A 26022-nucleotide genomic window follows, 5' to 3' on the forward strand; every position below is an offset into this window, starting at 1 on the left:
TTTTATAAAAATTATCCACCATTAACATGATATCTCAAAAACTAATGGAGGTATTTACATAAAATTTCAGCGTGTGTTTTAAATACTCTGGGCAATCAAATGAACCAAAAGTTTTATTGTTGGTGAAATACTTTTTCATTTATAGGTGTTTTTAGAAAAATTAAATTGTAAATTTATGGAAAAAATGTATATATACGTATATTTTTAGCCATAATTTTCTTTGCATCTCAAAATGTTTCTTAGATTTTGGTTCATTTCATTCATCATTATATTCTATAACTTGTGTACAAAGAAAATTAGGATTGCTGCATTACAATTTTGTGTAGAGTGTTAATCGTTTAGGTTAAATTTCATTAAAATTTACTACAAATTTTCCTATTTCTCAAAATATATTATATTTCCCAATAATTTTTTTGTATATATAGTGTTTATAATTGACAATACATCTAAAAACCATAAATAGTTTTCAAAAAATCCATTTTTTTCAAAAATATTGCTTCGAACGTAGTCGGTTACCTTAATTATCTTAAACAAAGCAACATTAAAAAACTATCATACAATTTAATTTACATATTTTCAGGATTTTGAAACAGCAAATAAATGCTTAACTTTCGTTATCTTTTTGTATATAATGTATTGCTAAATATTTTAGAATCATATAAATTTTATTTCAGATCGTTCTTAAAGATTACCATTTATAATTTTTGCCTTTTAATTTTTTGTACTATAATAGTAATTGCCGTATATATAAAGTATGTAAAATTATATATTTCTTTAAAAAAAAAAAAAAACCCTCGTTACATTAAATAGTTCATTTAATAATCAGTAGATGGCACTACTAATCCGATTATTTTCTCAAGTTCGGTAAAAATGATGTTTTATTAGTTCCAGTTTTAAAAAGAAAGTATAACCTAGTTACATTTATAATCTTTTGGGAAAACGTATTTTGTAGACGTCTTTTACCATGCCACTTTTTTAATCAAACACTAGAATTTTGAATGAGCTGGAGAATTATTTTATTAAACTGGAATGTAATTACTTTCTTATTAAAAGGCTGAATGGAAGTATAATGGTAGAAATAGCTGAATGGTAGAAATGGAAAAAATAATACTAAAAAAAGAATTTAACTAGAAACATTTTATTTGATGGATATTTTATGAATTTTTCAAATTGTATTTATTAATTTTTCAAATTATATTTATGAATTTTTCAAATTGTATTTATTAATTTTTCAAATTATATTTATGAATTTTTCAAATTGTATTTTGCATAGTTTATGAAATTATATGAGCCCTAATCCATTGCGTATCAGTTTATTAATTATACACAATTAAAAATAATATTCAATTGGGATTAAAATCTCTGAGAATGCATATTTCTAAATTCGGATTAGTAATTTTTTATCTAATTTTTAGTTAGTAAAAGGTAAAATAATTATGAAATTCCATAAACGATTTCTAAGATACAAGTACATAGTTTTGATTGGATTGTCTTAAAAATTATTATCAATTTTTATCATTACTAAATGAACTGAAACATTTAAACTCATTCCAAACATTAAGTGTATTGAGTGAAAGAATTGAATGGATATTTAAAACATTTAGAATTATTTTCAATTTTTTTCTGTGAAAATTAACGATAAACATGAAAACAGATACACCATATCTTTTACGAAATTTTTATTTAAAACAATCACAATAATTTAAATCTTATCTTTTTCTCAATTCACCATTAACACCATTTGAAATACCAAATTGGTTTCTATGGTCATTTTGATCATTACCAGATGAGTTGGAATTTCCATTGGAATGTGAATGTGATTTCGAATTTTGTAATTCTACATTCTGTTTCAATGGTTTCTTTTTATATGTTTGTATGTAGAAATTGCAGAAGAGAGCCAAGAAAATAATAGCGGCGATAATTTCAATGTATATTCCATGTTGAGTTGTTTGGCATCCACTGAGTGGCACAATTACAGTCACGAACGAAATGATGATAACGAACTGCAACTGAAACATTAGAAAAAAAAATGAAATCTAATGTAGTTAATATAACAATAATAAAATGCCTTTTTAAAAATATGCTCTTATTATTTTTTATCTTGTTACATATTCACATTATTATAAATATTTTCAGAACAGGTAATTAAATTTTTCTCTAATTCAATACCAGATTGCGCATCTTCTATTGTATCAAAAAGTTAAATTGATAATTAAGTCCTGGGAATATTTAAATATTGTGTGCTAAATTACTTAACTACACGAAATTTCACAACACCCATGAGTATGAGAATGAGAAATCGATTATGAAATTAAATTATTACAACATAGAACAAATCAAATTAAAGTGTTATATGAATTTATCAATGTTATAAAATATTTATAACTCAAACAAATTTTATTCTTCATACAATTTTTTTGTTTTTTGCTGTCAGGAAATAAAAAAAAATATAAATATCTTATGCACTTTTTTACCTAACTTTTTATTTCAAATTTGTATACATATAAAACTGTAATCGGTACATTTTTACTCTCTTCCTAATACACAAGAGTTTTCAAGTTTGGTGTTAATATGTATTTTCTAAACCATACCTTATTTTAATAGGCTTAAGGCCTTCCTTCTCGTTCTACTAACTTCAGAAATGATATTATATGCAAATAAGCACTAAATTATTTAAAATTTCAACACAAAATATGTAATAAAAATTTTCTACACTGAATTTAAAATTCGTTATTCAAGAAAGATATACAATGAGCCATCATTATGCCAAATTTTTTTCGGCTCAAAGATTAATAAATTTGTTTGGACATTACACCCAAGAATCCCCCACCCATTTTTTTCTTTTTGAAAAGTGTCTTACCATCTGCAACTGGGTTAGGTACTCTTTCCACCACAAATATTTTCGTACTTCGGGTCCCATTGCTGCCAGGCCATAGTAAGTATACATTATAATGTGAATGAAAGAATTCAAACCGGCAGGAAAAAATTGGAAACCACCTACAAAGAGAAAGACAAATTATTTTGACAAAATTATCTAAAAACATAAACCAATTACCTACACGTAACTAAACAGAAAACGATTGAATTACTTCTTTGTTTATATAACACAAATAGAATATCACCACACAACAAACATTAAAGTACGTTAGATCAGCTTTTGGCAGTAGAAATCAATTGTAAAAAATCGATATTTAATATTAAATGTTTCCTTTATCAAAATTACTAATAAAAAACATTCTTTAGTTGCTGGCATCTAAAATAATATCTTTTCTTCACATCTTGAAAATATTTTCACCCTTCAGTTTTGTTCTTTCTTCTTGTTATTATTTTGTATTTTAAGAACTGAAATACTCTATTAAGTCTAAATATTAAAAATGAATGCTTAGAATAATAGTTTGTTTTTGGTATTTCCAATATGTTTACTCAAATTGACAGCATTTATTCAGATATAATATTATATTTAATGCTAATCTTCTAACAATATTATAATTTATATGATATTTAATTACTTCATTAAAACAAAGATCTGGATCATATTACTATTTTTCTACTTTTCATTTAATAAATATGTATTGTTTCTTGTTTTTTTTTTTGTTTTTTTTTTTTTTAAAAAAAAGGAAGATAATTGTGTTTCCGAACTGTGATTGGAATATTTAAATGATTTACACGATTAAAAATATACAAAAGTTTTCCATTAGGATACATATTTCAACTACTAATTAGGCAATTGCCTTTTCATTATTTCCACACCGCAACATAAAATTGAATTCAAAATAAATATAAAATAAGGTTAATTTTTTTCGAATATTTAACAACTGGAATGGAATATTTAAGAATATTATTTCATTTTTATTTTATGGAGGGTATAGGACAGGGATACTGATGATGTAACAGAGTAATTTATTCAAAATGTTTAACTAAGCAGTAGATGCATTATTGTTTTCTTGAAAAAAAATATTGCGAGTAACCAATATCGTGCGATACTGTTGATAAGTGAATTGGATAATGTTGTAACGAAAGTTTTACCCAGAAGTGCAAGCATATTTTTATTTTTATACATGGCAAATGGTTTAATTTAAAGTAAAAATAGACAAAAATCAACGAAAAACTTCTAAATTGAAAAGTTTCAGAAGCATTTTAAATAAACATATGCAGATTTTTGCTTCAAAAAAAATTGAGAATACACCAGTGAAATTTTTGTAATATCTAGCACAGAAAGAAAATGTCAATATTTAATTGCATGGCTTTTGGCTTTTATACTGGACTCTAAAAACGTCGTGGTTCCGATTCCACCAATTTTTGTTGGTATCTGAAGATATTTTACCCCATTCTTCTTGCAACACTTGTTTTAAATGGATTTTGTTTCACCACTTTGTGTTTTTTGGAACACTGCTTCGAGTGTGGTCCACAGATATTCAATGGCATTAATGTCGGTGACTGTGGTGGTGTGTGTAACTGCTGTTTACAATGAAAAAGACATCACATTTTGACGTCACTAGCAGTGTAATTAGGGTCGTTTTCCTATTGGAAAATGAAATTTCCATCTGAACCCAAATGTTTAGCATTTTCCTTTAAATATACTAATTAAATTTTAATTCATTTCCTAATTTTTATCTTAATTCAATTATATTAACTTCATTCTAAAACGGTCTCTAATTTCCTGAAACAATTCCACTTTTCATTAAATTACTTTTAACATGTGCTCTCTAAAATTGCTGGTCTCAGCATTTCAACATTTTCTCACGCTTCGAGTAAAGGGATAAAAATCCAAAATGTTTATAACATTCTTTTAAAGATACCTGTATTTCTCTTTCCTAAGACTACATACAGCTCAAAGAATTGAGAGTACACTTACTTTTACTTGATAAATCCGTCTTTCAATATAAATAACACATTACCCAGAAGAGCAAACATGTTTTTATTTTTACCCATAACAAATGGTTTAATTTAGAGTAAAAATAAAGAAAAATCAGCGGAAAACTTCTAAATTGAAAAATTTCAGAAGCATTTAAATTATACATACGCAGATTCTTGCCTCAAAAAATTGAGAATACACCAATGAAATTTTTGCAATATCTCGCATAGAAACAAAGTGTCGCTGTATAGTTGTATGTCTTTTGTCTCTTATAATGGCCTCTAAGCATCATGGTACCGATTCGACCCATTTTTGGCGGTATCTGAAAATATGGGTTTTGTTTCAAATTTTGTGTTTTTGAACCTTTTTTCCGAATATGGCCCACAAATATTTTATGGCATTGATGTCGGAGTACTGTGGTAGTGTGTGTAACTGCTGTTTACAATGAAAAAGACATCACATTTTGATATTACGAGCATTCTGTTTGGAGTAGTTGTCCTACTGAAAAATGAAATTTCCATCTAAACCCAAATTTTTAGCACTCTCCTTTAGATTGCTGAGAAGTATATGCAAGTAAACCATATGATTTTTAATGCCATCCATAAGAATTAAATTTCCTACCCCGGATGAAGCTATGCAACCTCATATCATGACGGAGTCCCCACCATGTTTAACTGTAGAATGTAAATTTTTTGGATCCAAAGCAATATTAGACTTTCTCCATACAGTACAATGGTTGTCACTGCTAGAAATGTTGAGTTTTCTTTCGTTACAAAATATAATTTTCTTTCAAAAGTTATTGCTCTTCAATTGATGAGTTTTTGCAGATAAATGCTTTATCTGAATTTGCAAGCTGATGAACGGTTTCTCTCTAACAATGCAACTTTTATATCCAGCTTATCTAATGGCATTTCGCACAGTTTCAGCACTTACACTTTTGCCTATGATTCGAGAAATTTCTGCAGAAAGTTGGAAGAACCACATGGTCGCAGCAATCTAAAGGAAAGTGTTAAAAATTTGAGTTTAGATGGAAATTCCATTTTCCAGCAGCAAAACGACCCCGAACAGAATGCTCGTAACATCAATATATGGAGTCTTTTTCATTGTAAACAGCAGTTACACACACCACCACAGTACCCTGACATCAATGCCATTGAATATTCGTGGGCCATACTTGAAAAGGTGGTTCAAAAACACAAAATTAGAAATAAATCCCATTTAAAACAAATGTGGCAAGAAAAATGCGTTAAAATATCTTCAGATACCGCCAAAAATCGGTCTAATCTGTACCATGATGTTTAGAGGCCATTATAAGAGCCAAGAGACATGCAACTTAACAGTGACACTTTGTTCTATGCATGATATTGCAAAACTTTCATTGGTGTATTCTCAATCTTTTGAGGCAAAAATCTGAGTATGTTTATTTAAAATGCTTTTGAAACTTTTCAATTTAGGATTTTTTTGTTGATTTTTCTTTATTTTTACTCTAAATTAAACCATTTGTTATGGATAAAAACAAAAACATATTTGCTCTTCTTGGTAATGTGTTATTTATATTGGAAGTCGGATTTATCGAGTAAAAGTAAGGTGTACTCTCAATTGTTTGAGTCACTGCGTGTCAAAGAAATCCTTAACAAAATCTCATTAAAAAATCAAGGAAAAATTTCTGTCTCTTTTGCTCATCTCTGTTTATATACAGAGCAAACGACAATTTTAAATTAAAAAATAGTGCTGTCTTTTACTGTTTAATACTTATTACTTTAATAAAAAAATAACATTTTAATAAATCATTTGAAGTTATGATTATAAAACTTATAATTTTGTGAACAATAATTTTAATAAATAGAACAATAATTATTATATTTAATATTGAAGTATTTACAATACTAATATCCAATAAATAAATACATTTAAAACGGAGAAAAGTGTAAGATTCTTTGAAAATATAATTCTGCAGCATATTTCAAAATAACACAATTCACGTGTAATATGTTTAAAAAATTTTCAAAAAAAACACCTTTTTTTTATTTTAATTAAATACTTTATACAACAGTAAAGGGCTTCAAAGAATTATGGACAATAAAAAAATTATTTGCCTTTAATCACCGAATACACTACGTACAAACTATTTAACCAACATAAACAATTCTTAAATAAAAATAATTTTATACAGGTTTTAGTTTGGATTTCAAATTAAACAAAATAAATTAGAATTGCACACGATATCATTATGTGTATTGAAAGCCCTATTCACGACTTTTTCCATCAGATGGAAATTTTTTCACCAAACTAAACGATTCGTAACCAATGTGGTCTGATCTAATTAAATTTTTCCCCCAGGGAATTTGATAGGGAATTTTTCTGTTCATGTTCTGCAGATTTTATAATTGATTTTTGCTTCATTTTTGTTTATATATAGTGAAGTTGCAATTAATAAATGTGAATTTTTCATCTTATGAAAAAAAGAAATACATTTTGCTACAATTCTTTTTGATTGTAGATGAAATGAAAAAAATGATGAAAAATGGGAATTGACTTCTAAACGCTACAGGAGAAAGAATTAAAGGCATGCTTTTATATAAATTAATTAATTCTTTTCAAATTTGGAATTGCTTTATCAAAAAACTTTTTGACAACTTTAACAGGAGATTCAAATAAATAAAACGGCAGAAAAATTCAAATAAGAACATACGAATTAAACTAATTCTATAATATTTTTTATATTTTTTTTAAATGCAGAAAACTTTCAGAAGAAAGTACTATTGAAAAAACGAGTGGGATAATTCTGTATAATGGCATCTAATTATAAAAATATAGAAAAAGACTTAGGAAGGACAACAAATTTGATATAAGAAAGTTGTGTAAATGTATTTTATCTTTTTATTTAAGAAGATCACATAGTAATTGAAAATATAAACTTACTGGTTTCTGTTCTCATAAATACCCAAGCAATAATAGGCAATGCAGCATGATGAATAACATGTAAGTTGGTTATTAGTCTACTCTTTTTTCTTAGAACAAAAAATATCTGCAGAAAGATATGAACACTTTACATTGCAATTATAAAACTTATCTGCATTTTTATGCCAGTTTAGCTATAAAGTTTCAAACAAAATTATGTATACGCATAAATGCAAAGGAAACTAGATTAATCTTAAATAAACAAAATAATCATTCTTGCATAAAAATATTTATTGAAAAATTTTATGAATAGATACTTGACAGATTATTCAAATCAATCCATTAGGCAACTGAAATTTTGTAGAAAATTACTAAATAATTCGTTTATGATAGTGACTCTAATAAAGATGAAAACACTTTTGGAATATTATTAAAAATTATGTAATCATTTAGAGAACAAGCCTAAAATCCATTGAATATTCTTATTTAAAACTAGCTTTAAAAATATGCATAAGTGTGGTTTATTAATAAATTATACATGCTCTTATCTAACATTGTTTAAGGTATTTTTATAAATCATTATTTAAAGAATTTCCCACTTTTGAAAATTGAATTAGTTCTTTATAAAAAAATGAGATAGTAATAATTGAGCTTAAATATTCATTACTGAATTAACTAGTTTTTCATAACACAATTATATATATAAAGCTTTGTCATTAATGAGTTAAAATATATCCATTAGCAAATTTAGTTTTTCCTATCACTGTGATATATATATATATATATATATATATATATATATATATATATATATATATATATATATATATATATATATATATATATATATATATATATATATATATATATATATATATATATATATATATATATAGTATATAAACTTTACAAAAATAGCAGTCTTTGACGACTCCAGCTTATTCATTTAGATTTTTTTTAGACTGTTATATTATAAACAAAGAATACATTTTTAAAACTTCACCTTGTTTTTTGATACGGCTGAAAAAAATTGAACTTAATTTAATTAATGAACAATAATTGCTGTACGTGTAAATTAAAAAAGTGTATATATTACGAAATAAAAGAGGAAATGAAATCCTATTTAGCAACTAACGTCCGAAGAAAGTCATTTTTTAAAAATTAATATTAATTTTGGTAATAGCATGCGCTTGAATGTTATGATGGATAAATTTGAATTTCATCATAAATTTAAAAGTACTTACAGAAGCTCTTAGCCATCATGTTTGGTATTTTGTTCAAATGGCGTAATTATGGGCGGATAAATCGAAAATTGGATTTCCTTCTTTTTCTCAGGCAATGTCTTGTTAGCAAAGAGCATAACACAATAACATTTAACTTCAACATATCAATTTATCATAATTAAAAATTGCTTATTGCATTTAAAAATTTTATAAAAAATAAAGAAAAATTTATACAGAAATGAAATTGATATCATTAAACTGGTAATTCTTTCAGTGTTACGATAATGTAAGATCCATTTTTGTGAAATATCATTTTTTGAAGTTATGGTCATAAATTTCCATAGATAAGTCATAGAGACAATTCATGTGGCGACAGTTAAGCCTACTTTTGTGCTGTATTAAATTTTCTGCTTGACGTCAATCACTTAATTTTTTTTTCCCCTTATTCTTTACTCGGAATGAATGAAGCTTTTGGTGAAACGGAGTGCTCTTTCCAGAGCATTTTTAATAATGTTTTGCAACTTTATTAAATTGAATCGTTTAATAAGTATAGCTGTAAGAACGTTCAATAAAGCAGTTTGAAATGATCGTATGAGTTGTTGCATACGATTTGTTTCTAGTTTATTGTTTCCATTCGGTAAGTAATGAGAGCGATTGTTGCATTAAAGATAGGTCATCACATAATCTTAATTCATTTACGATGTAATAGCTTAAGATCTTTAGTTAAGACATCGCTAAGGAATCATAACTGATTTATAAATTTAAAATGCCAATTAAAAAAGATTTAAATAACTTAATTTACTGTCCAGATTTTGCCATGATCTTGAACTTACGTGGTGCGATGTTGCATTTTCACACATATGGCATTACAAAAAAAAGGCATCTTAATTTTTAAAAAAAGTATAGATTTCAAAGGTTTTACTCACCGTATCAGCAAATTCTAGATATTTTAATGCATATATAACCCAAGCTACGTTCGCAACCTAGAATAAAAACACATCTGATATCAATTTAGATTGTTTGATCATCTCTTATTTTCTTCCTTAACTCGCGCTTTATACCAGAAAAACATACAATAAACTAAGATATTGTTCTCTTAAATATAAATTGTGAATTTAATTTTTTTCATCGGAAATAATATATCGGATTAAAAGAAACAAATTTCTTGAAAGGTAATTGTTATGTAATAGAATACTTTAAAAATATTTCATCATATATATATATATATATATATATATATATATATATATATATATTTGTTATTCATTTTTAACGATTAATACAATTTTAGACAGAAATTTGCAAATGTACTTTTAGATTGCGTTTTTCTTATGTTGCAAAGTTTTTTATAAATTATTCCATAAGACTGCTAAAAATATCAAAGCAATAGAATTAAAACATACACTTGACAAAGATTAAGACATACGCGACCATTCAAATTTAGAATTCATTATTAAAAAGTAAGCTAATTATGGCCTACAATGTTAAGAAGAATTCATTTTTTTTTCAAAATATCTTTTACTTTTTTAATTTTATATATTCTTCATATACACATTCATATAAATTTCTTTAGAGTTTGCGATTTCTTTTTGGGAAATCTGTTGCATTTTCAAGTGGCATTACAACAACAACAACAAAAAACTTTAATTTTTAATAGTAATCGTTGCTAAAAATTTGCAACTATTAATCACAGGAAAGAGTAGTAGTATTCAAAATTGGTGCATTTTTAAAATATTTAGTCATTTCTTGGTTCTAAAAATAAACTTTAATAGTTATCTTAACAAAATTTCAAAAATTTTGAGTAATGCATACCTTACATTCAAACTTTCTCAATGTAAGATAAAACCAGGAGGAAATATTAATAGCAACAATGATAACGATTTGAGTTTTGCTTCAAACATGAAATAGATAATTGTAAGATATGCCGAAAATTTCCGAAATGTAAGATATGCCGATTTATCTTCAAGCAATTTCAATAAAACTAAGATATATTTTAATATATCTTAGATAAGATAACCTTTCGAATTTTAAAATACTGTAAAAATTATTTATGAGCTGTAATTTTTAGGAAGTTAACAGAAAATTCTAATTATCTCAATTTTTTATTCATTAAATTTTTTTTAAAAAATCGCTCTCAGGCGCCCATTTTTACATGTCAATGTATATCCCTATATGGTTTGGTACCTCCAGAACAAAACTAGGCTAGTAGAGAAACAATACACACAAACAAATCTATCTTTATTATTAGCAGAGATATCATTTTCCTTCAAGGGAATTAATCAATATATATGCTTATATGCTGTGTGCCCAACACATCGCGTATTAATACACAAGACGATTTAGAATTAAAAGTTTTTCCTCAAATTATCTTGCACAACAATAACCTATTTTTCCTTTATAAAAATTAAAATTCGATAATAGATCTTTTTTATTCTAATATTTTAAACGGTATAAAACAATAGATAAGGGGCTCATTTTAGGGCTGTTTCATATATTGCAATTTTTAATTACATTTTTAGGTGATAATCATTATTATGTTACATTCATATCTCATAAATTTGTATTACCCATTAAATTATAATTGTCCAAAAAATTAATTTTAGCGAAAGAATTGTATTAGAACTAGTTAACCATTTTTTTAAAATTTACGACAATTTCAACGAATTAAGACTAATTGGAATTGAATTTGTCATAATGTTTTTGTTTTTTAATATTGAATGCCACAACATTCCTGTCTTTTTACATTAAAAATAAAAGGAATGTTATGGCATTCATGCTAACAAGCATGTCCTTAAGAAAGAATTTCTTTGGTGTTGTTTGATAGTTGGGAAAAAATATTGTTGTTCCTTGTTTTAATTCCTCAAAAGAAACTCACAAGAATTAAAAATCAGAAAGAACATTTATGCCATTGAAGAACGAAATGAATTCCACAATATTACTGCCTTCTTCTTTGCTACATTTAAGGTGTTTAATAATCAGAATCATATTTTTAATTTAGGAGCTACCTAGGGCCATTGAAGCTGTAGATAATACGACTTTTCACTTGAGCATTTTAACAATATATATATATATATATATATATATATATATATATATATATATATATATATATATATATATATATATATATATATATATATATATATATATATATATATATTACACTTGCAGTATATTGCAAAGTGTAAAATTAAATACTTAAATCGTTAAATTGTAATCTATTTTCTAATTAAATTTCTGGATCTTTCTTTGATTAAAAAATTGTAATTTTAGACTTGTTTTTAATTTTTCAACGTGTTTTTAATTTTTTAATAACAGATGCATAATGTTATGACAGACAAGAAAAATATAATTGGAAAACATTATCTTTTCAGCTGAATTTTATAATAAAAACTTTACATTTTATATTTTTATTTATCTTTTACATTTTTACATAATATTTACATTTAGATTATTATCATTTTTTTTACCTATTTCCTCTTTCAATTACTAATTATTTGTATAAAGAAGGCTCAAATCGAGTCAAATCAGAATAAATCAAACCAGATGACATCGCAATATACGAGATTTTCATGCAATACAAATTTTAAAATCAACAATGAAACTAAATTTTTTTTAAAAATACATAATTTATCTGAATGTATTTATATTTCGTGTGGAATTTCAGTGGATTTATTTTGAGAACTGGCTTATGAATAAAAATCGATTTCACTCAGTTAATATGTTATTTTTAAATATTTCTCTTACCAAGTATGTCCAATTGTCTTTTGTAATTACTGCAGGTTCGCATATCTTTTCGAGAGCCGGTGTCCAAAATGGAAGGGAAAATAGCTGGAATAAAATGTGATGCGTGCATATTAAAATAAATAAGTAAAATAATACTGTTCATACCTAATTAGAATATTAAAGTATAAAATAAGATTTCAAAACAAGGAACATCCCACGTCTTACTAGAAAAAATAATTATACAAAACTAATAAATTATTTTTGAGACTTGCAATTCAGGAACTTTAAGATCACGGCCTATAAATACCATTTTTTTTTCATTAATTAGCATCAAAACATTAAAAATATAAAGCACTGAAATTTTGTTGTATATTTTAATGCAAATAAATAAATAATTCAATTTTTTCCGTTTTTTAAAATTTTAATTTAATTTAATATTATTTTTTAAAATCTATAACTCGAATCTAATATGGTTAATTTGGAATTAAAACAAAAAATAATATATTGATTTGTGGATTCATTTCGTCTGTATATTAGTCGATAACCTAACTGAAAAAAATTTTTAAGTATTTAATTGACTCGAGGACTATATTACAATATAAATGTATGTGTAAATAAAAAAGCGAAAAAATGAATTAAAAAATGAACTTTGAACAAGTTAAACAGGAAATGCGTTTTATTTCATAATTATTATATTCAATGTATTGCATAGTGCATATGTATTAAAAATTGCTTGATTAGATTGTTGAATAAACTAAGGAAGATGAATATTATATTTTAGAATTTTACATCTAAATCGAACTCTAACATAAATATTATTTACTCTAAACCAATGTTTATTTTGTTAGATAAAAAAGGCTCAGTCATGAAAAGTTAAAATTAGCAGATTTAGATTCTTTATTCAGACAGCACAATAAAATCAGCAATATATATTTCTCTGACACTGAAATTTCGACAGAATTCTAAAGGAAAAATTATTTCGTCACATTTAGAAAAAGGAAAAAAATCCACATAGGAAATTCTTCAAAATGATTTATCTGCTTATTGTAAAATAATTTCGTTTCTGATGTATAGGATTACATCGATCATTCCATTCAGATATTCGATAAAAAAAAAAAAATAACTCACGATATCTCTAGTTGTGATGATTGCATAGTTTCCATACGCAGTATTTCATTGAGGATTTTTTTTCGGTACATTGGACGTGACGTGATAAAAGTTTGTATTATTGATTCGTGGCTCTTTGAAATATTTTTATGAACACCAGACTCGGAATTAGATTCTGCAAACCTTCTTCAGTAGCACAAAAAGTTTGTAAAATATTGTATGGTATTGAACAATATTCAGAATAATTGATAATTATCCTGAATTCATATAATATCGGTAGAATATGATCATAACATGTGGTCTTACATGGGTTATGTTTATTCATTATTTTATATACTGACTGAAATTAAACCTTTATTTTTTATATTTTCGTGTGTATTTTTTTTATATTATCGTGTTTTATATTATCGTATATTTTTATATTACCTTTACATATTTAAAGTCTTTTTTGGATTATGTGTAATTTTTGTATCGAAATATAGCGTCATATAATGTTCTACTGCTCATTCATAAATTTGAAAATTAATAATTTTATGCATGTACAGCGCATGGGACTGACAATTAATGGGTAAACTCATTTTTAAACTTTTCTTTATTTTTTAATATCCCTGCATTTAACTGTATCAATAACAGTGATTTGCATTTCAGAATGACAGTGTTACAAAACCATAGCCTTCGATTCTTTTCACTTCGCCTTCATATTTCGAGGAAATTAAATTGTATGAAGAAAATAATTCATAAAATGAATTATTTTCTCCATATAATAAACATTTTAGATTTATCTTTACTGATGTTCTGATTTTATTTTCCTTATTTGTGTTTTAATATTCTGTTAATATCTCAATTCTTTGTAACATAAAAAAAAAAAAGCGAAATGCAAAAAAATGAGATAAAAAAATGTTTGAATATTTATGAAGAACTTACAAATAAAAGTGATCCTGCGTATGCAAAGACGACGAAGAAATTATATACAATCATGAGGTTGCGAAGTTCAAAAGGTTTCCTGTTTTTCATAAGAGCAGGTCCCACCTTTTTCACAAACAGCACATACACAATACTGCTCACGAAGGGTAAATAATTGCTCTCCACCAAAAACCATGTCCGGACAAGTGGATCTGTTAGTACAAGAAAGAATGCCTACTTATACTGAAATATGTAAGAAAAAGGAAATGATAAATTCAAGTGACTATAATACATTCATTGGTGCACATTATTAGTTTTAGCAATTTTATTAAGGCCGGGATAGCCTGGTTGGTAGAGCGTCGGATTCGCGTCCCTTAGGTTGCGAGTTCGAACCCCGCCGGCCGCAGATTCCCCGTGTGCTTGGTGGCTGACGCGCGTTAAATCTGTTGTGGGCACAAAGTCCTCCATGTCGAGAGTAATACCACTGGGGGTACTGGATCAGGGGTGATCGTTCTCTGATTCAGATCTAAATTACGATCTGTGGATGAGTGAATGAAGTCCGCTCCGTAAAAAGGGTTGTGACGTGTGTGTAGCTAAGTCGTACTCTTTGCCCTAGATGGCGCTACTATTGAAACAAGAGGCGTTCCCCTTGAGGTTTAAATCGGCTGTCTTCGACAGCGGGGTTGTCCATGGCAAGTGCCATTAGAAACAACAACAGCAATTTTATAGTACACAACACCGTTTCATGACCCTATTTGAGTGATCACTCCGGGCATTAAATCTTTGATTGGTATGACTCGAGGATTTTATTTTAAAAGAAGCATTTATATATATATAAAAAATATTTACAGTAAGTAGGAAACATAAAAACAAAATTAAAAACAATGACATTTTGCTCGACTTAAATAATTTTCTACCGTATTATAGTGACAGAAGAATTATCAATAATAATAATCAGTGGTACTATACTAGAATATTAGGCACCGTATTTAGTGCATTTGCTTCATAATATGGCAGATTAAATAGCATTAAAAAGATTATATAAATTAGAACAATAATTTTATTGATCAATATAGGTGAGGTGGAATTATTTCGGGATCTCACTATGCTACAATGTTCACAGTGTCGTAGTACATGAAGAAACCAGCCCTAAAGCTCAAACAAGAATGATTGAAAAAGAGTACGCAGTTCTTATCTAAGTTGTTCCTTATGGCACTTGTCACAAACAAGCCCCGCTGTTCAAAGACGGTCGATTTAAGCCTAAGAGGGAGCCCCTCTTGTTTTTATCGTAGAGCCAACTTGGGCCAAGAGAACGACTTGACTACTCACGCATCGCTCATCCGCTTGCACAACCCCTTTTTACAGGAGGGCACATTCACACATCTCACACATAGAACAGGAAGGCATCAATGAAATGTTTTTCATAATGCCTTTCATCTGTACTGATCAGTTCATATCCGTCTTGTTCTATATTGTTGTTGTTTCTGATGGCACTTGCCATGGACAAGTCCGCGGTTTCGAAGTCAACGACTTCGGCCTATAGGAAGCGTCTCTTGTTTTTAGTAGCGGCAACTAGGGCCAAGATTACGATTTTGTTACTCACGCATCACTCATTCGCTTGCACAACCCTTTTTTACAGAGGGGTACATTCGCACATCTCACAAACAGAACAGATGAAGCGCAACCATGCCCAAACCGGGACTCGAACCCGGGACGCCCAGATCACGGGGAAGATGCGCTACCCCTAGACCAGGACGCAGACTCTTCTCTACGTAAAAATACTTAAAATAATCAAACACTTCAATAAAAATAGAAATATCTCTTTCATTGCCTTCAACTTTGAATTTTCAGGCAAATAATTTTGTTTTACACCATCAAAAAAAAAAAAAAAAATTAGCACCACAAATTTCAATTCTTTCATATTTATAAATTTTCGCTTTTATTAAAATATCCCTATTCTAATATTTCTGACAATTGCATAAATTGCATAATAGACACATTAATTAATGCACTGAAATGACATTGGGATGACATCTGGTTCTTTCGCTATTGACCGGTGGTTGGGGGGGGGATATACTAGAGCATCAATATCCATTAAATCATCGACAACCTCTAAGAATTTAAACAATATTTGTGCCATTCATCTATATTGCATCTTACTCTTTTCTCTTCCTAGCGATGGATTCTAACGGTTTGATAGAATGGAGAATCAAAAACTACTTTTATTGTCATAATTCCGAAAGATTCTCAGAATATTTACGAAATGTTTAAATGTTATTCATATAGATTGATGCAGATACCTGATAAAAAATAACAATAATGAGATACTTGAAGAGCAAAATTTCCAGGAAAATGTTAAGAATCATTCTAATTGATATAGAACATGCACCTTTCTTTAAATTGAAAGGTTCTTTATGAAGATCATGCACTGAAGAAAATGGTTTTTTTCAAATGGATCATGCATTTCAGCTAAGGCTGTAAAGATTGCAAAGATGATGAAAGGGCTAAAAAGACAATAAACATTTCATTTCAATGAAAATAAGAAAAAAACATGAGTTTTTTAGGTTTTTCGACCACAGTTGCATTTTTGAAATGATTGCCGATAAAATTAATCAAGGAAAATACTGCATGCATATGATTATCATAAATTATTTGGAACTGTGAAAATTGTGACCAAAAAAAATTACCAAGTTTCTTATATTCACTATCAGCTGTCCTTACATTTTTTACCAAATTTAATCACTAGGTTTGATTAATTTTCCTACTCAACATGTAAAATTTTAATGCTATCTTTTGTTCTTAAAATGCAAAATGGCCATGGAAAAACGGCACTGAAGTGATATATAGAATATAAAAGATGGCAATTTTGAGGTACTTGAAGAGAAAAATTTTCAGGAAAATATTTCGAAGTATATTAATCTAAACGAAAAATATTTTGAAGAGCAAAAATTAAGATTGATATTTTAAATTTCACAAGATAAAGATTTTATGATCAGATTATTTACGTTTGTTAGAAGTTTTGTTTTTACGTTTGTTTATATTTCTCAAGTCAATTAAAATTTTTCGAGGAAATGTTATTTTGACCTTTCGTGCTGACAGTATTAAGAAGAAACAATTGTTTGCTCAAAGATAGTTGTTTATAATTCCAAATCACCGTTTTGTTATTGCAAGTGATCAGCTCGGATTTAACTAGCCGTATTTCCTCATTCGCGATATTAATTGAACTTCAACTTGCAATATTTTTTTCTTCTCATTTTTTCCTTCTTTTGTAGCAAATTTTACATTTGTTTTAGTAACAAATCGATGAAATTCCAATTTTGATTTTTTTTTTTAATTTACAGTATGATATGCTGATGTCTTAGCAACAAAGGTAATATTTTGGATATGGAGATAAATATGGGTGAAAGATGGGGAAAAAATTAAGGAACGTCTGGCAAAAAACAAAAATTTAATAAACCTTTCCTTGTATAAATTACTCAAAATGACGTTGTATGGTTACAATAAGTAACCAATTTGCATCATTAACTAAACAGTTATACCATCTATTTTCCTCTATGCTCAATTTTGGGAATTTTTTACCGCCTTTGGTTCCAGTCTTTTAAAATACATTGCTTAAAAATTCGGAAAAATTTTGAAATAAAAACATTGAGATAAAGAAAACAACGATTTATTTTTTTAGTTATTAACAAAAAAAAAGCTAATGACAAAACGAAGAAAGTTATTCGATTATATTACGTCAGGAAAACATTATACGTCATACAAAATATCTCCTGATAGAAGCTACTATGGCACAAGAATGATAGAGGAACCCAGAATTTGAAGGTTAATCTTCGACAGTTTGGTCTTGTCCATGTCCAATCGTTGTCGGTTATTTTGGTAGTCTTAGATAATAAAACATTCTACTGAATATTAAATGTATTCTTATTGATTGAATTCTTAACTCATTTGCAAAATCAAACGTTTTATTTGTTGCATAATCGAAAATTACTCTTCTGATGTTCTTATTTCATAAAAATAGTCAAATATTTTGATATATCACCATATATAATTTGAAATATCACCTAACTTTTGTGAGTAATGCTCATATCATTGAGATTCGAGATATTGTTAGATTTTTTTCTCTCTACATGGAATTTCTTGAAATACTTTAAAGTTACAAATATAGTATTTTTTACAAAGTTGAGGTTTATTTATTGAGAGCAGTGAAAACCGTTTTATTCATATATATAGTTTTATTTTCTTTGGTCTTTTTTTAAAAACCACAAAGTGTAATATTTTATCGATATTGAAAGTATTATCGATGTTCAGATTCAAAAATAGCATGAATATCTTTTACTTTTATTTCTTATTCTCAAATCCGGTGTTTGATAATCATTAAATTCATCGAAATCAGAAAAATTGAGAAGTTACGCAGAATGAAGGGAAAGAAAGATGAAATTTATCTGTTTAGAAATCTTTATCTTATAAAATATACTTCTCTTCTCAAAACTGTATGTACTCTGGCTGCTTACTGTACTCTTTCTAATAGCTTGAGAGAAAGTAGGTTTCAATAACTGCTCTTTAGTCTTTAATGGGGAGAAATGCTTGAAATTAAAATTTGTTGAATTAAATTGACGATTTTCATGAGAAGAAAAGGAAAGATTTGTACAAAAAAATATTTTTAATTAAAATATTCGACAAAAGAAGAATATTTTCAAAATGAATTCTAAATTCTAAGAAAAACTAAAGTTGAAAATGATTTTTAACATTTAACACTCTTTCAACCGTTAAACACTTTTGTTTAAATTCAGTTTTTTTACATTACTTTTGTGTAAAAGTATTTAGTTTCTACGTTATGCATAGGGATTGCAATATCGGTATACCGAGATACCGAATACCGGTATTTTGAGTCATTTGTACAATTTTGTAATACCGGTATTCACAAGTTTAAATACCGTTTTTTCGGTATTTACTAGAATATTTTTTTCCTAACAGTTTACTCCAAATGATGGAACGATTTTTGAAACTGAGAAATCCAATCCAAAAAGCAATAATCGATTTAAACCAGCAAATTAATTTTTCAGATAGTGAATTCGATTTAATATCCAGAACTGTATCAGCTCTACTTCCAATAAAACTGGCTGTTGAGGCATTATGTCGGAGAGATTCTAATTCATTAACAGCTAATGCAACAATAAATTTTATGCTGCAGTTACTGAAAGAACAGCACACATCACTATCTGAGGAATTATATATTACATTCAGAAATTGCACAGAAGAAAGGCTTACCGAAATAGAAAATGTCTTATGGTATTTACATAATTATGATGATTTTAAAAATGAAAATGAAAAAGAAAAAAAGAGACTAACCAATTCAAATCTGATCAAGTTTATAGTAAATTTTCTTGAAATTTTTTTACCCACAAATTTATCCACATTCAGAAGAATTCGGTACAGTTATCAAAGATTATGATGACACTAATGTCAATAGTGAAAATAGAAAATTATCATAGTGTTTTGTGATATTTACACTCTCTATTCAAACTGGTAAATAAAACCAATAAACACATGTGTTTTCTTTCTTTTTCTAAAATTTCTAATACCGGTATTAAAACCGGTATCCCGGTATTAAGATCTAATAAATACCGAATACCGGTATTGAACTTTTGGTACGATATTGCAATCCCTAATTATGCATTTATATTAATAATATATTTTTTAAATAATTTTGGCATATATTATACATTCATGCTATGGATTTAAAATATTGTATTCATTTGCAAACTATTTTTGTCAGGATTTTTATTTTAATTTAAAAATAATTGCAATATTAATTAATAGTAATGTTTCTAATGATACATATCATTTTAATTATAAAAAAATTTCATTTTAAGCTTTTTCTATGGCTTAATTATAATGAAATTTGCTTATAACCTCCCTAAGAAGAAATATTATCGTAATAACATGCAAAATATTGTAAAAATTTCTGTTATTTATTTCAGCATTTCAGTCTTCCTTTTGAATACATAATTGTTTTCATTGAAACTTCCCGTTTCTTAATTACAGCGAGAGTTCTGTTTTTTATGTTCTACAAACCTTTTTTTTTTTTTTTTCCTTTTCTCAAAATTTTGACATCAGGAAATCCAAATATTTATTAATATTATTATTATTGTTGTTGTTGTTATTGCTACATGGTTTTTAATACTGCTATGTTCAGCAAGATATAATCAAGACTATCAGATTACTGCATTATCAATTTTGCCTTTTTTACTTTTAACTTTTTCAAATACATACCGCATTTTCTGCGAAAGAAGTAATAATGCATTTCTGACAGTTTTAGTGGATGATGCATTTAACTCATTTCACATTTATTTAGGTACACATCTTTCGACTTGTCGCTTTATTTTGTAACTATATCAAATTTACGATTTTCTTCAGGTATTAAACGAAATAAAAAAAATGCATGTGAAAATCATTAAAATTCAGAAAGTTTTGGTGTGTACATTAAAAGTAATACTTACCTCCAGAATATAGAGTATCTCTAATGACATTGAAAACATTCATATTCTTTTATTGTTGTAATATTAATCCTCGGATGTATTAATTCTAAAAAACAGAAATAGTCGTAAGTTATAAAAAAATTATTCTAAATAAGTTCATACACTTAAAAAATTCAGTTTTAGCACATGGTAAAAAAATCGAGACTGCTCTTCTGTAGACTTTCTAATTATGCATCCGTATAACAATATCGCTTCTTAGTTGATCAAAAAGTATTGCATCTAAATTTATGCAATTAAACGAACAAAATTACCATCAGTGAAGTTCTAAAGGCATTTTAAATTGCCTTTTCCTACATATTAGTAATTTTTCGGCCTATAGCATTAGTTTTTCTCAAGACTTATGTATGAAAATGAGAAGTCGCTTAATAACAAAGCGCGTCCTCGCTTTTTTGGAGAAAAATAATGATATGATATGGTGTTACTGAACCATTTTCGACGATGGGAAGTGCATCCTGCTGTAGGATTTCGTGCATGGGATGGTGATGGAAGCTTTTGAATGGGCTATAGTACTCGTGATAGACTGACTAGTCATTCAGTCCATCCAGAGTCGAGATTGAGAAATTTCATCATCATTTATAGTTACCACAGATAATTTGAGAAACTAATACTGAAAAAAAATTACACGAAATCAACAAATATTTAGTTGATAATACCAGTGTTATACCTAATTTTTATTTTCTCGTATACAAAGAATATGCAGAGAAAATATTGTAATCGTCAAAATTTTCAACCTTCAGATGTCGATGAATTCCAATGTTTTGGTAAGTCTGCATCCGGAAAACACGTTTTTGGAATTCGTTTTGAGAACGAATGAATGTGAGAATCATAGCTCAATAAGCTTTGAGCTAGATGCATGAGATTTGGATTTTTGTCTTTATATGAAATTAGTGGATTTTCATTAAATTTTGGACATTTAAAGAAAATTTGTCCTTCTATTCTAGCATAAACTTTTTAATATCGATAAAATGTAAAAAAGTAAAATTTGGTATATAGTGTTACTATCTAATGTATAGATTCAATTCGAATTTTCAAGTAAATATATCAACGGATATCTGAATATATGTAAACGAAATAACTGAAAAAGAATCAATTAGTTTTATCAGTTTAGTTAAACATTGGATTCTATCATAAACTTTAATTACAAAAATAAATACATAATAAAATTAGAAAAAATTATTAAAATCATACTTTAAATAGAAACCTATTCAACATGGAAAAATGACTTCATACCATGACAATATACATAAGATGTCTTCATACATAACATCAAAAGTAGAAAAAGAATCTAGGATGAAATATTTGCAACAACAATGAAAATATTTTGAATTCATTTGCTGAAATATATTGTTGCAAAATACGCCCAAATATATGTTTAAAAACTTGATTAAAAATGAACAAAAAAACTTACATTGTAGTTAAATTGGTATTAATTGAAAAGATAACTTTTTGGATGTGAAAAGGATGGGAAATTCCCTTTTGTGCCATAATATTTTTGATTGTTATAATGAGGAAACTACACAGTTTCGCTATTTATTTAGAAATTCGGAAAGTTCTAATTAATTTTTTAAAAAATCGAAATGCACATTCTTAATCTCTATAGTATATCGGTGCAATAAGTAAATTTGGTTTTTCTAGTTCTAATAGCCTGTTCTGTAGATGGCCAACTCACATATTCTTTTTTTTTCTATAAATATCTTTAAAAGTTTATTAAAATAATCGTTGCCATAGAGATGCGTTTTAATTAAAAACCAAGAAAGTTGATAAAAAATGCTGAAAGATTAAATTCAAAGTGATAAAAGTGAATTTCATACTATAGAAATATAATTATATAGAAATATTTATATTTATATAGAAATTTATAAAAAGAATAGAAATATTTATATACAAATATATAAAATAAAATTGAAAGTGGTATGAGTTTTGTTAGTTTAACAACGTCCATAATTAATATATTTAATATTATATCGATTTCAATCAAAATTTATCTCCTGATTAGTTATATGATAAATTTCAAATCAATATTTTCGTAAAAATTTATTTAATCTTCATAATACTTATGTATTATGAAACAATCATTATTTAATTTTAAAGAATAAAGAAACGTTCACATAAGAAAAAATGATGAAACATTATGAATCAAAAATAGTGTTAAATTCATAGATTAAAGCCTACTTTAAAACAATTTGACTGAAATTATTTTCCATTGACTTTGTTGCAATGTATATTAGTCATAGAATCAAAACCAAATATTTTATAAGAATTCCTGATGTGTGTTATGTAATTCTAAGTAAATAAGGATATAATTGTACTGATTCATAAGTTCATTATAAGATCATTAATAGAGTACTCTCTTTTTATATGTCCAATTTTCCCTTTCGCTTATACTTGAATTAAATTTATTATACAAAATAAGATATTTTCAATTATATCAACAACAAAAATTGAACAGTTTTTACGGAATCAGTAACTTATGAATAACTTCTAAATTAAATTTCATTTAATTTCTATAGTACAACTATAATTATTTATATTTCTTAGGACCAGGTCAGACATAGTTGGGATAATTTATAATTAATGAAAGCAATATTTCTTTGGGAAAATAAATAATTTACTTAAAACATATTACTTTAACGTCTGCAGAAACAATATCATTTATAGTTTGCATACATATATATTGTGTTAAAGTATATTTACTTGAAAAAAAAACTTCTTCATTGACTTTGTTACTTTTTATATAGAAAATTTTATTTACAAACTTTTTTCTTTCTTTTTCTGTTTGGAATAGATATAAATTGAGTTCCGTAGTTCATTTTACTGCTTATTTTCAGTTACAACAAACAGAACAAACAGAAGAGCTTAAAACGATTGAATAAGAGTTATCATTATTTTTTTTCCATTAAAATTTCAAAAAATATCAAAGAAAATAAAATGCATTTATTTTTTTTAAATATTATAACAATTTTGAAAAAATGAAAAGCATAATTTATTTCAATCGCTAAATGTAAATATCTAGAAACCCAACACTATCATTTGAAATTATTGCCAAAAAAATATTTTATTCTTGAATCTATATGGAATTGATTTTTTTTTTGTTTTATGTATTCAAAGTTTATAAAATTTCAATAAAGTTGTATAAAGTTCCATATTTATATATATATTTTTATTTTTCTAGCATTTATAAAATCATAATAACAATATGCTCCAAACTCATTTTCTGAAAAAAAAAATTTTTAAACTTTCATCGAGAAAAAATCTGAAACAAATACTATATTTATAATAATTAAAAACTCAAAAACATCGAAACTCAGAAAAGTGCATTTAAAAGTAAGAACAAAAATAAATTCTTACTGATCAACAAAAAAATCAAAAACATTCAAATTGACTTTAAATACACATAAAAAATATATTTGCACAGTAATTATACACGAGTTGAATTTTTTTTAAAAATACATACGTGCACTGATTCAACACATGATTTGAATAAAGAAAAAAATACTTACAGGAATTCTTCACACAATTTTTTCACTATTCCCTTTTGGGTTTAAAATTTCCAAATACAATGGCGAAAATAATTCTAATCTGTCGAACAAAATAAGAATTTAGAACATCGATATTATCATATTTAATATTCGTGCAATAATTCTACAAGTGATGCCATAAAAGATATTTCCAATAGAAAGAAAGATGTAATTCGATTTATAAAGAAAAACATTATCTCTAAGAATTCTCATAAATTTCAAACTTATTCACTCATTCACTTCATTGGAGACTAAGTAGCAATGTAAGTTAACATACCTTCATTGGATGCGAAGTAAAGGAGTAATTCAATGCAGCTATTTTGTATTGTAGACAATACGCATTTCTTAAAAAAATATAGTAATTTCTGTGTCATTTACATTATCATGTTAAATTATACAGGTCATTATTTAACGACTACAAAGCCTTGAAAAGTTTATGCAAGTTCTGAATTATGAGGGAAAAGTGAATCGCATTATAAATAAACGGGTATTTAAAAACTAATTCCTTCAAGGTCGTTGCTTATGATTCGCCAGATTTTTGACAGCATTTAGGAAGTTCCCTCTCGCATTTACTGGATGAAAAAAAAAGTTTCATGACCTTTAAACTTTTGAGGAAAAATGCTATTATTTCGATCGTTACCCTGCAACTGAAACGTTGAACAATTCGATTAGTTTTGTCGAGCATTTGTTTTTTATCACAACATATAAAGTGGCTAAAACACTGGTTATAATGTACACAAGGAAAAACGTCTTCAGATTTCGTAAACTTTTGATACTACTAATCATTAACTAGAAAATCCAGTTCATTTACGTGAAATTAAACGTGTTGCAATAGATGTTTTTTTTTTTTAAATAAAGCGACCGGTTCTAAAATCATGCACTGGGACAAACAATTTTTACTTTTATTAATTGCAGAGTTGAAATTTGTACAATCATTCGTATAATTTTCTTAAAATGATATATTTTTGTTAAATATCTTAATTTTTATAAAATATTGTGAGCCATAATTTCACATACATTGCATAAAATTTTAAATATTATTTACGAAATGAATAGCAAAATTATTTTCCTTTTTACAAAATAAAAATTATTTTATTTCTAATTAGAAAAAGGATTCCAAAAAGTCCGTAGCAAACTTTAAGGACAGATCAGACACATAGATACAAGTTATTTTAAAAGAACTTACGATGCAATACGCAAAGAATGGGAAGAGGTGCTCCTGTACAGATAACTGGGTTTTTTTTCATTTA

At 26.7% G+C, this 26022-nt stretch overlaps 1 protein-coding gene across 1 annotated transcript; it reads right to left on the reverse strand.

Moving 5' to 3' along the window:
* Positions 1-1664: 1664 nt before the first annotated feature.
* Positions 1665-25501, reverse strand: LOC129963569 (elongation of very long chain fatty acids protein 7-like). The gene is made up of 9 exons (XM_056078030.1): positions 25050-25501; positions 24755-24833; positions 21216-21300; positions 14737-14927; positions 12727-12810; positions 9906-9962; positions 7778-7883; positions 2861-2997; positions 1665-2009 (listed from the first exon to the last, which is right to left on the reverse strand). Exons 3-9 carry the CDS (start codon positions 21256-21258, stop codon positions 1710-1712), a joined length of 918 nt encoding a protein of 305 aa, XP_055934005.1. The 5' UTR covers positions 21259-21300; positions 24755-24833; positions 25050-25501; the 3' UTR covers positions 1665-1709.
* Between the last annotated feature and the right edge of the window lie 521 nt (positions 25502-26022).

The sequence above is a fragment of the Argiope bruennichi genome, chromosome 3 (genome assembly GCF_947563725.1).
Source record: "Argiope bruennichi chromosome 3, qqArgBrue1.1, whole genome shotgun sequence".
NCBI classification, from domain to species: domain Eukaryota; kingdom Metazoa; phylum Arthropoda; class Arachnida; order Araneae; family Araneidae; genus Argiope; species Argiope bruennichi.

What these genes read in the sequence shown, in the direction of transcription:
- LOC129963569 (XM_056078030.1), bottom strand. Translation starts at nt 21,258, where the DNA reads ATGAATGTTTTCAATGTCATTAGAGATACTCTATATTCTGGAG. An exon ending in AGATACTCTATATTCTGGAG is followed by an intron (nt 14,928 to 21,215) that starts GTAAGTATTACT and finishes TTGTACTAACAG; the next exon opens with ATCCACTTGTCCGGACATGG. An exon ending in ATCTAGAATTTGCTGATACG is followed by an intron (nt 7,884 to 9,905) that starts GTGAGTAAAACC and finishes ATCTTTCTGCAG; the next exon opens with ATATTTTTTGTTCTAAGAAA.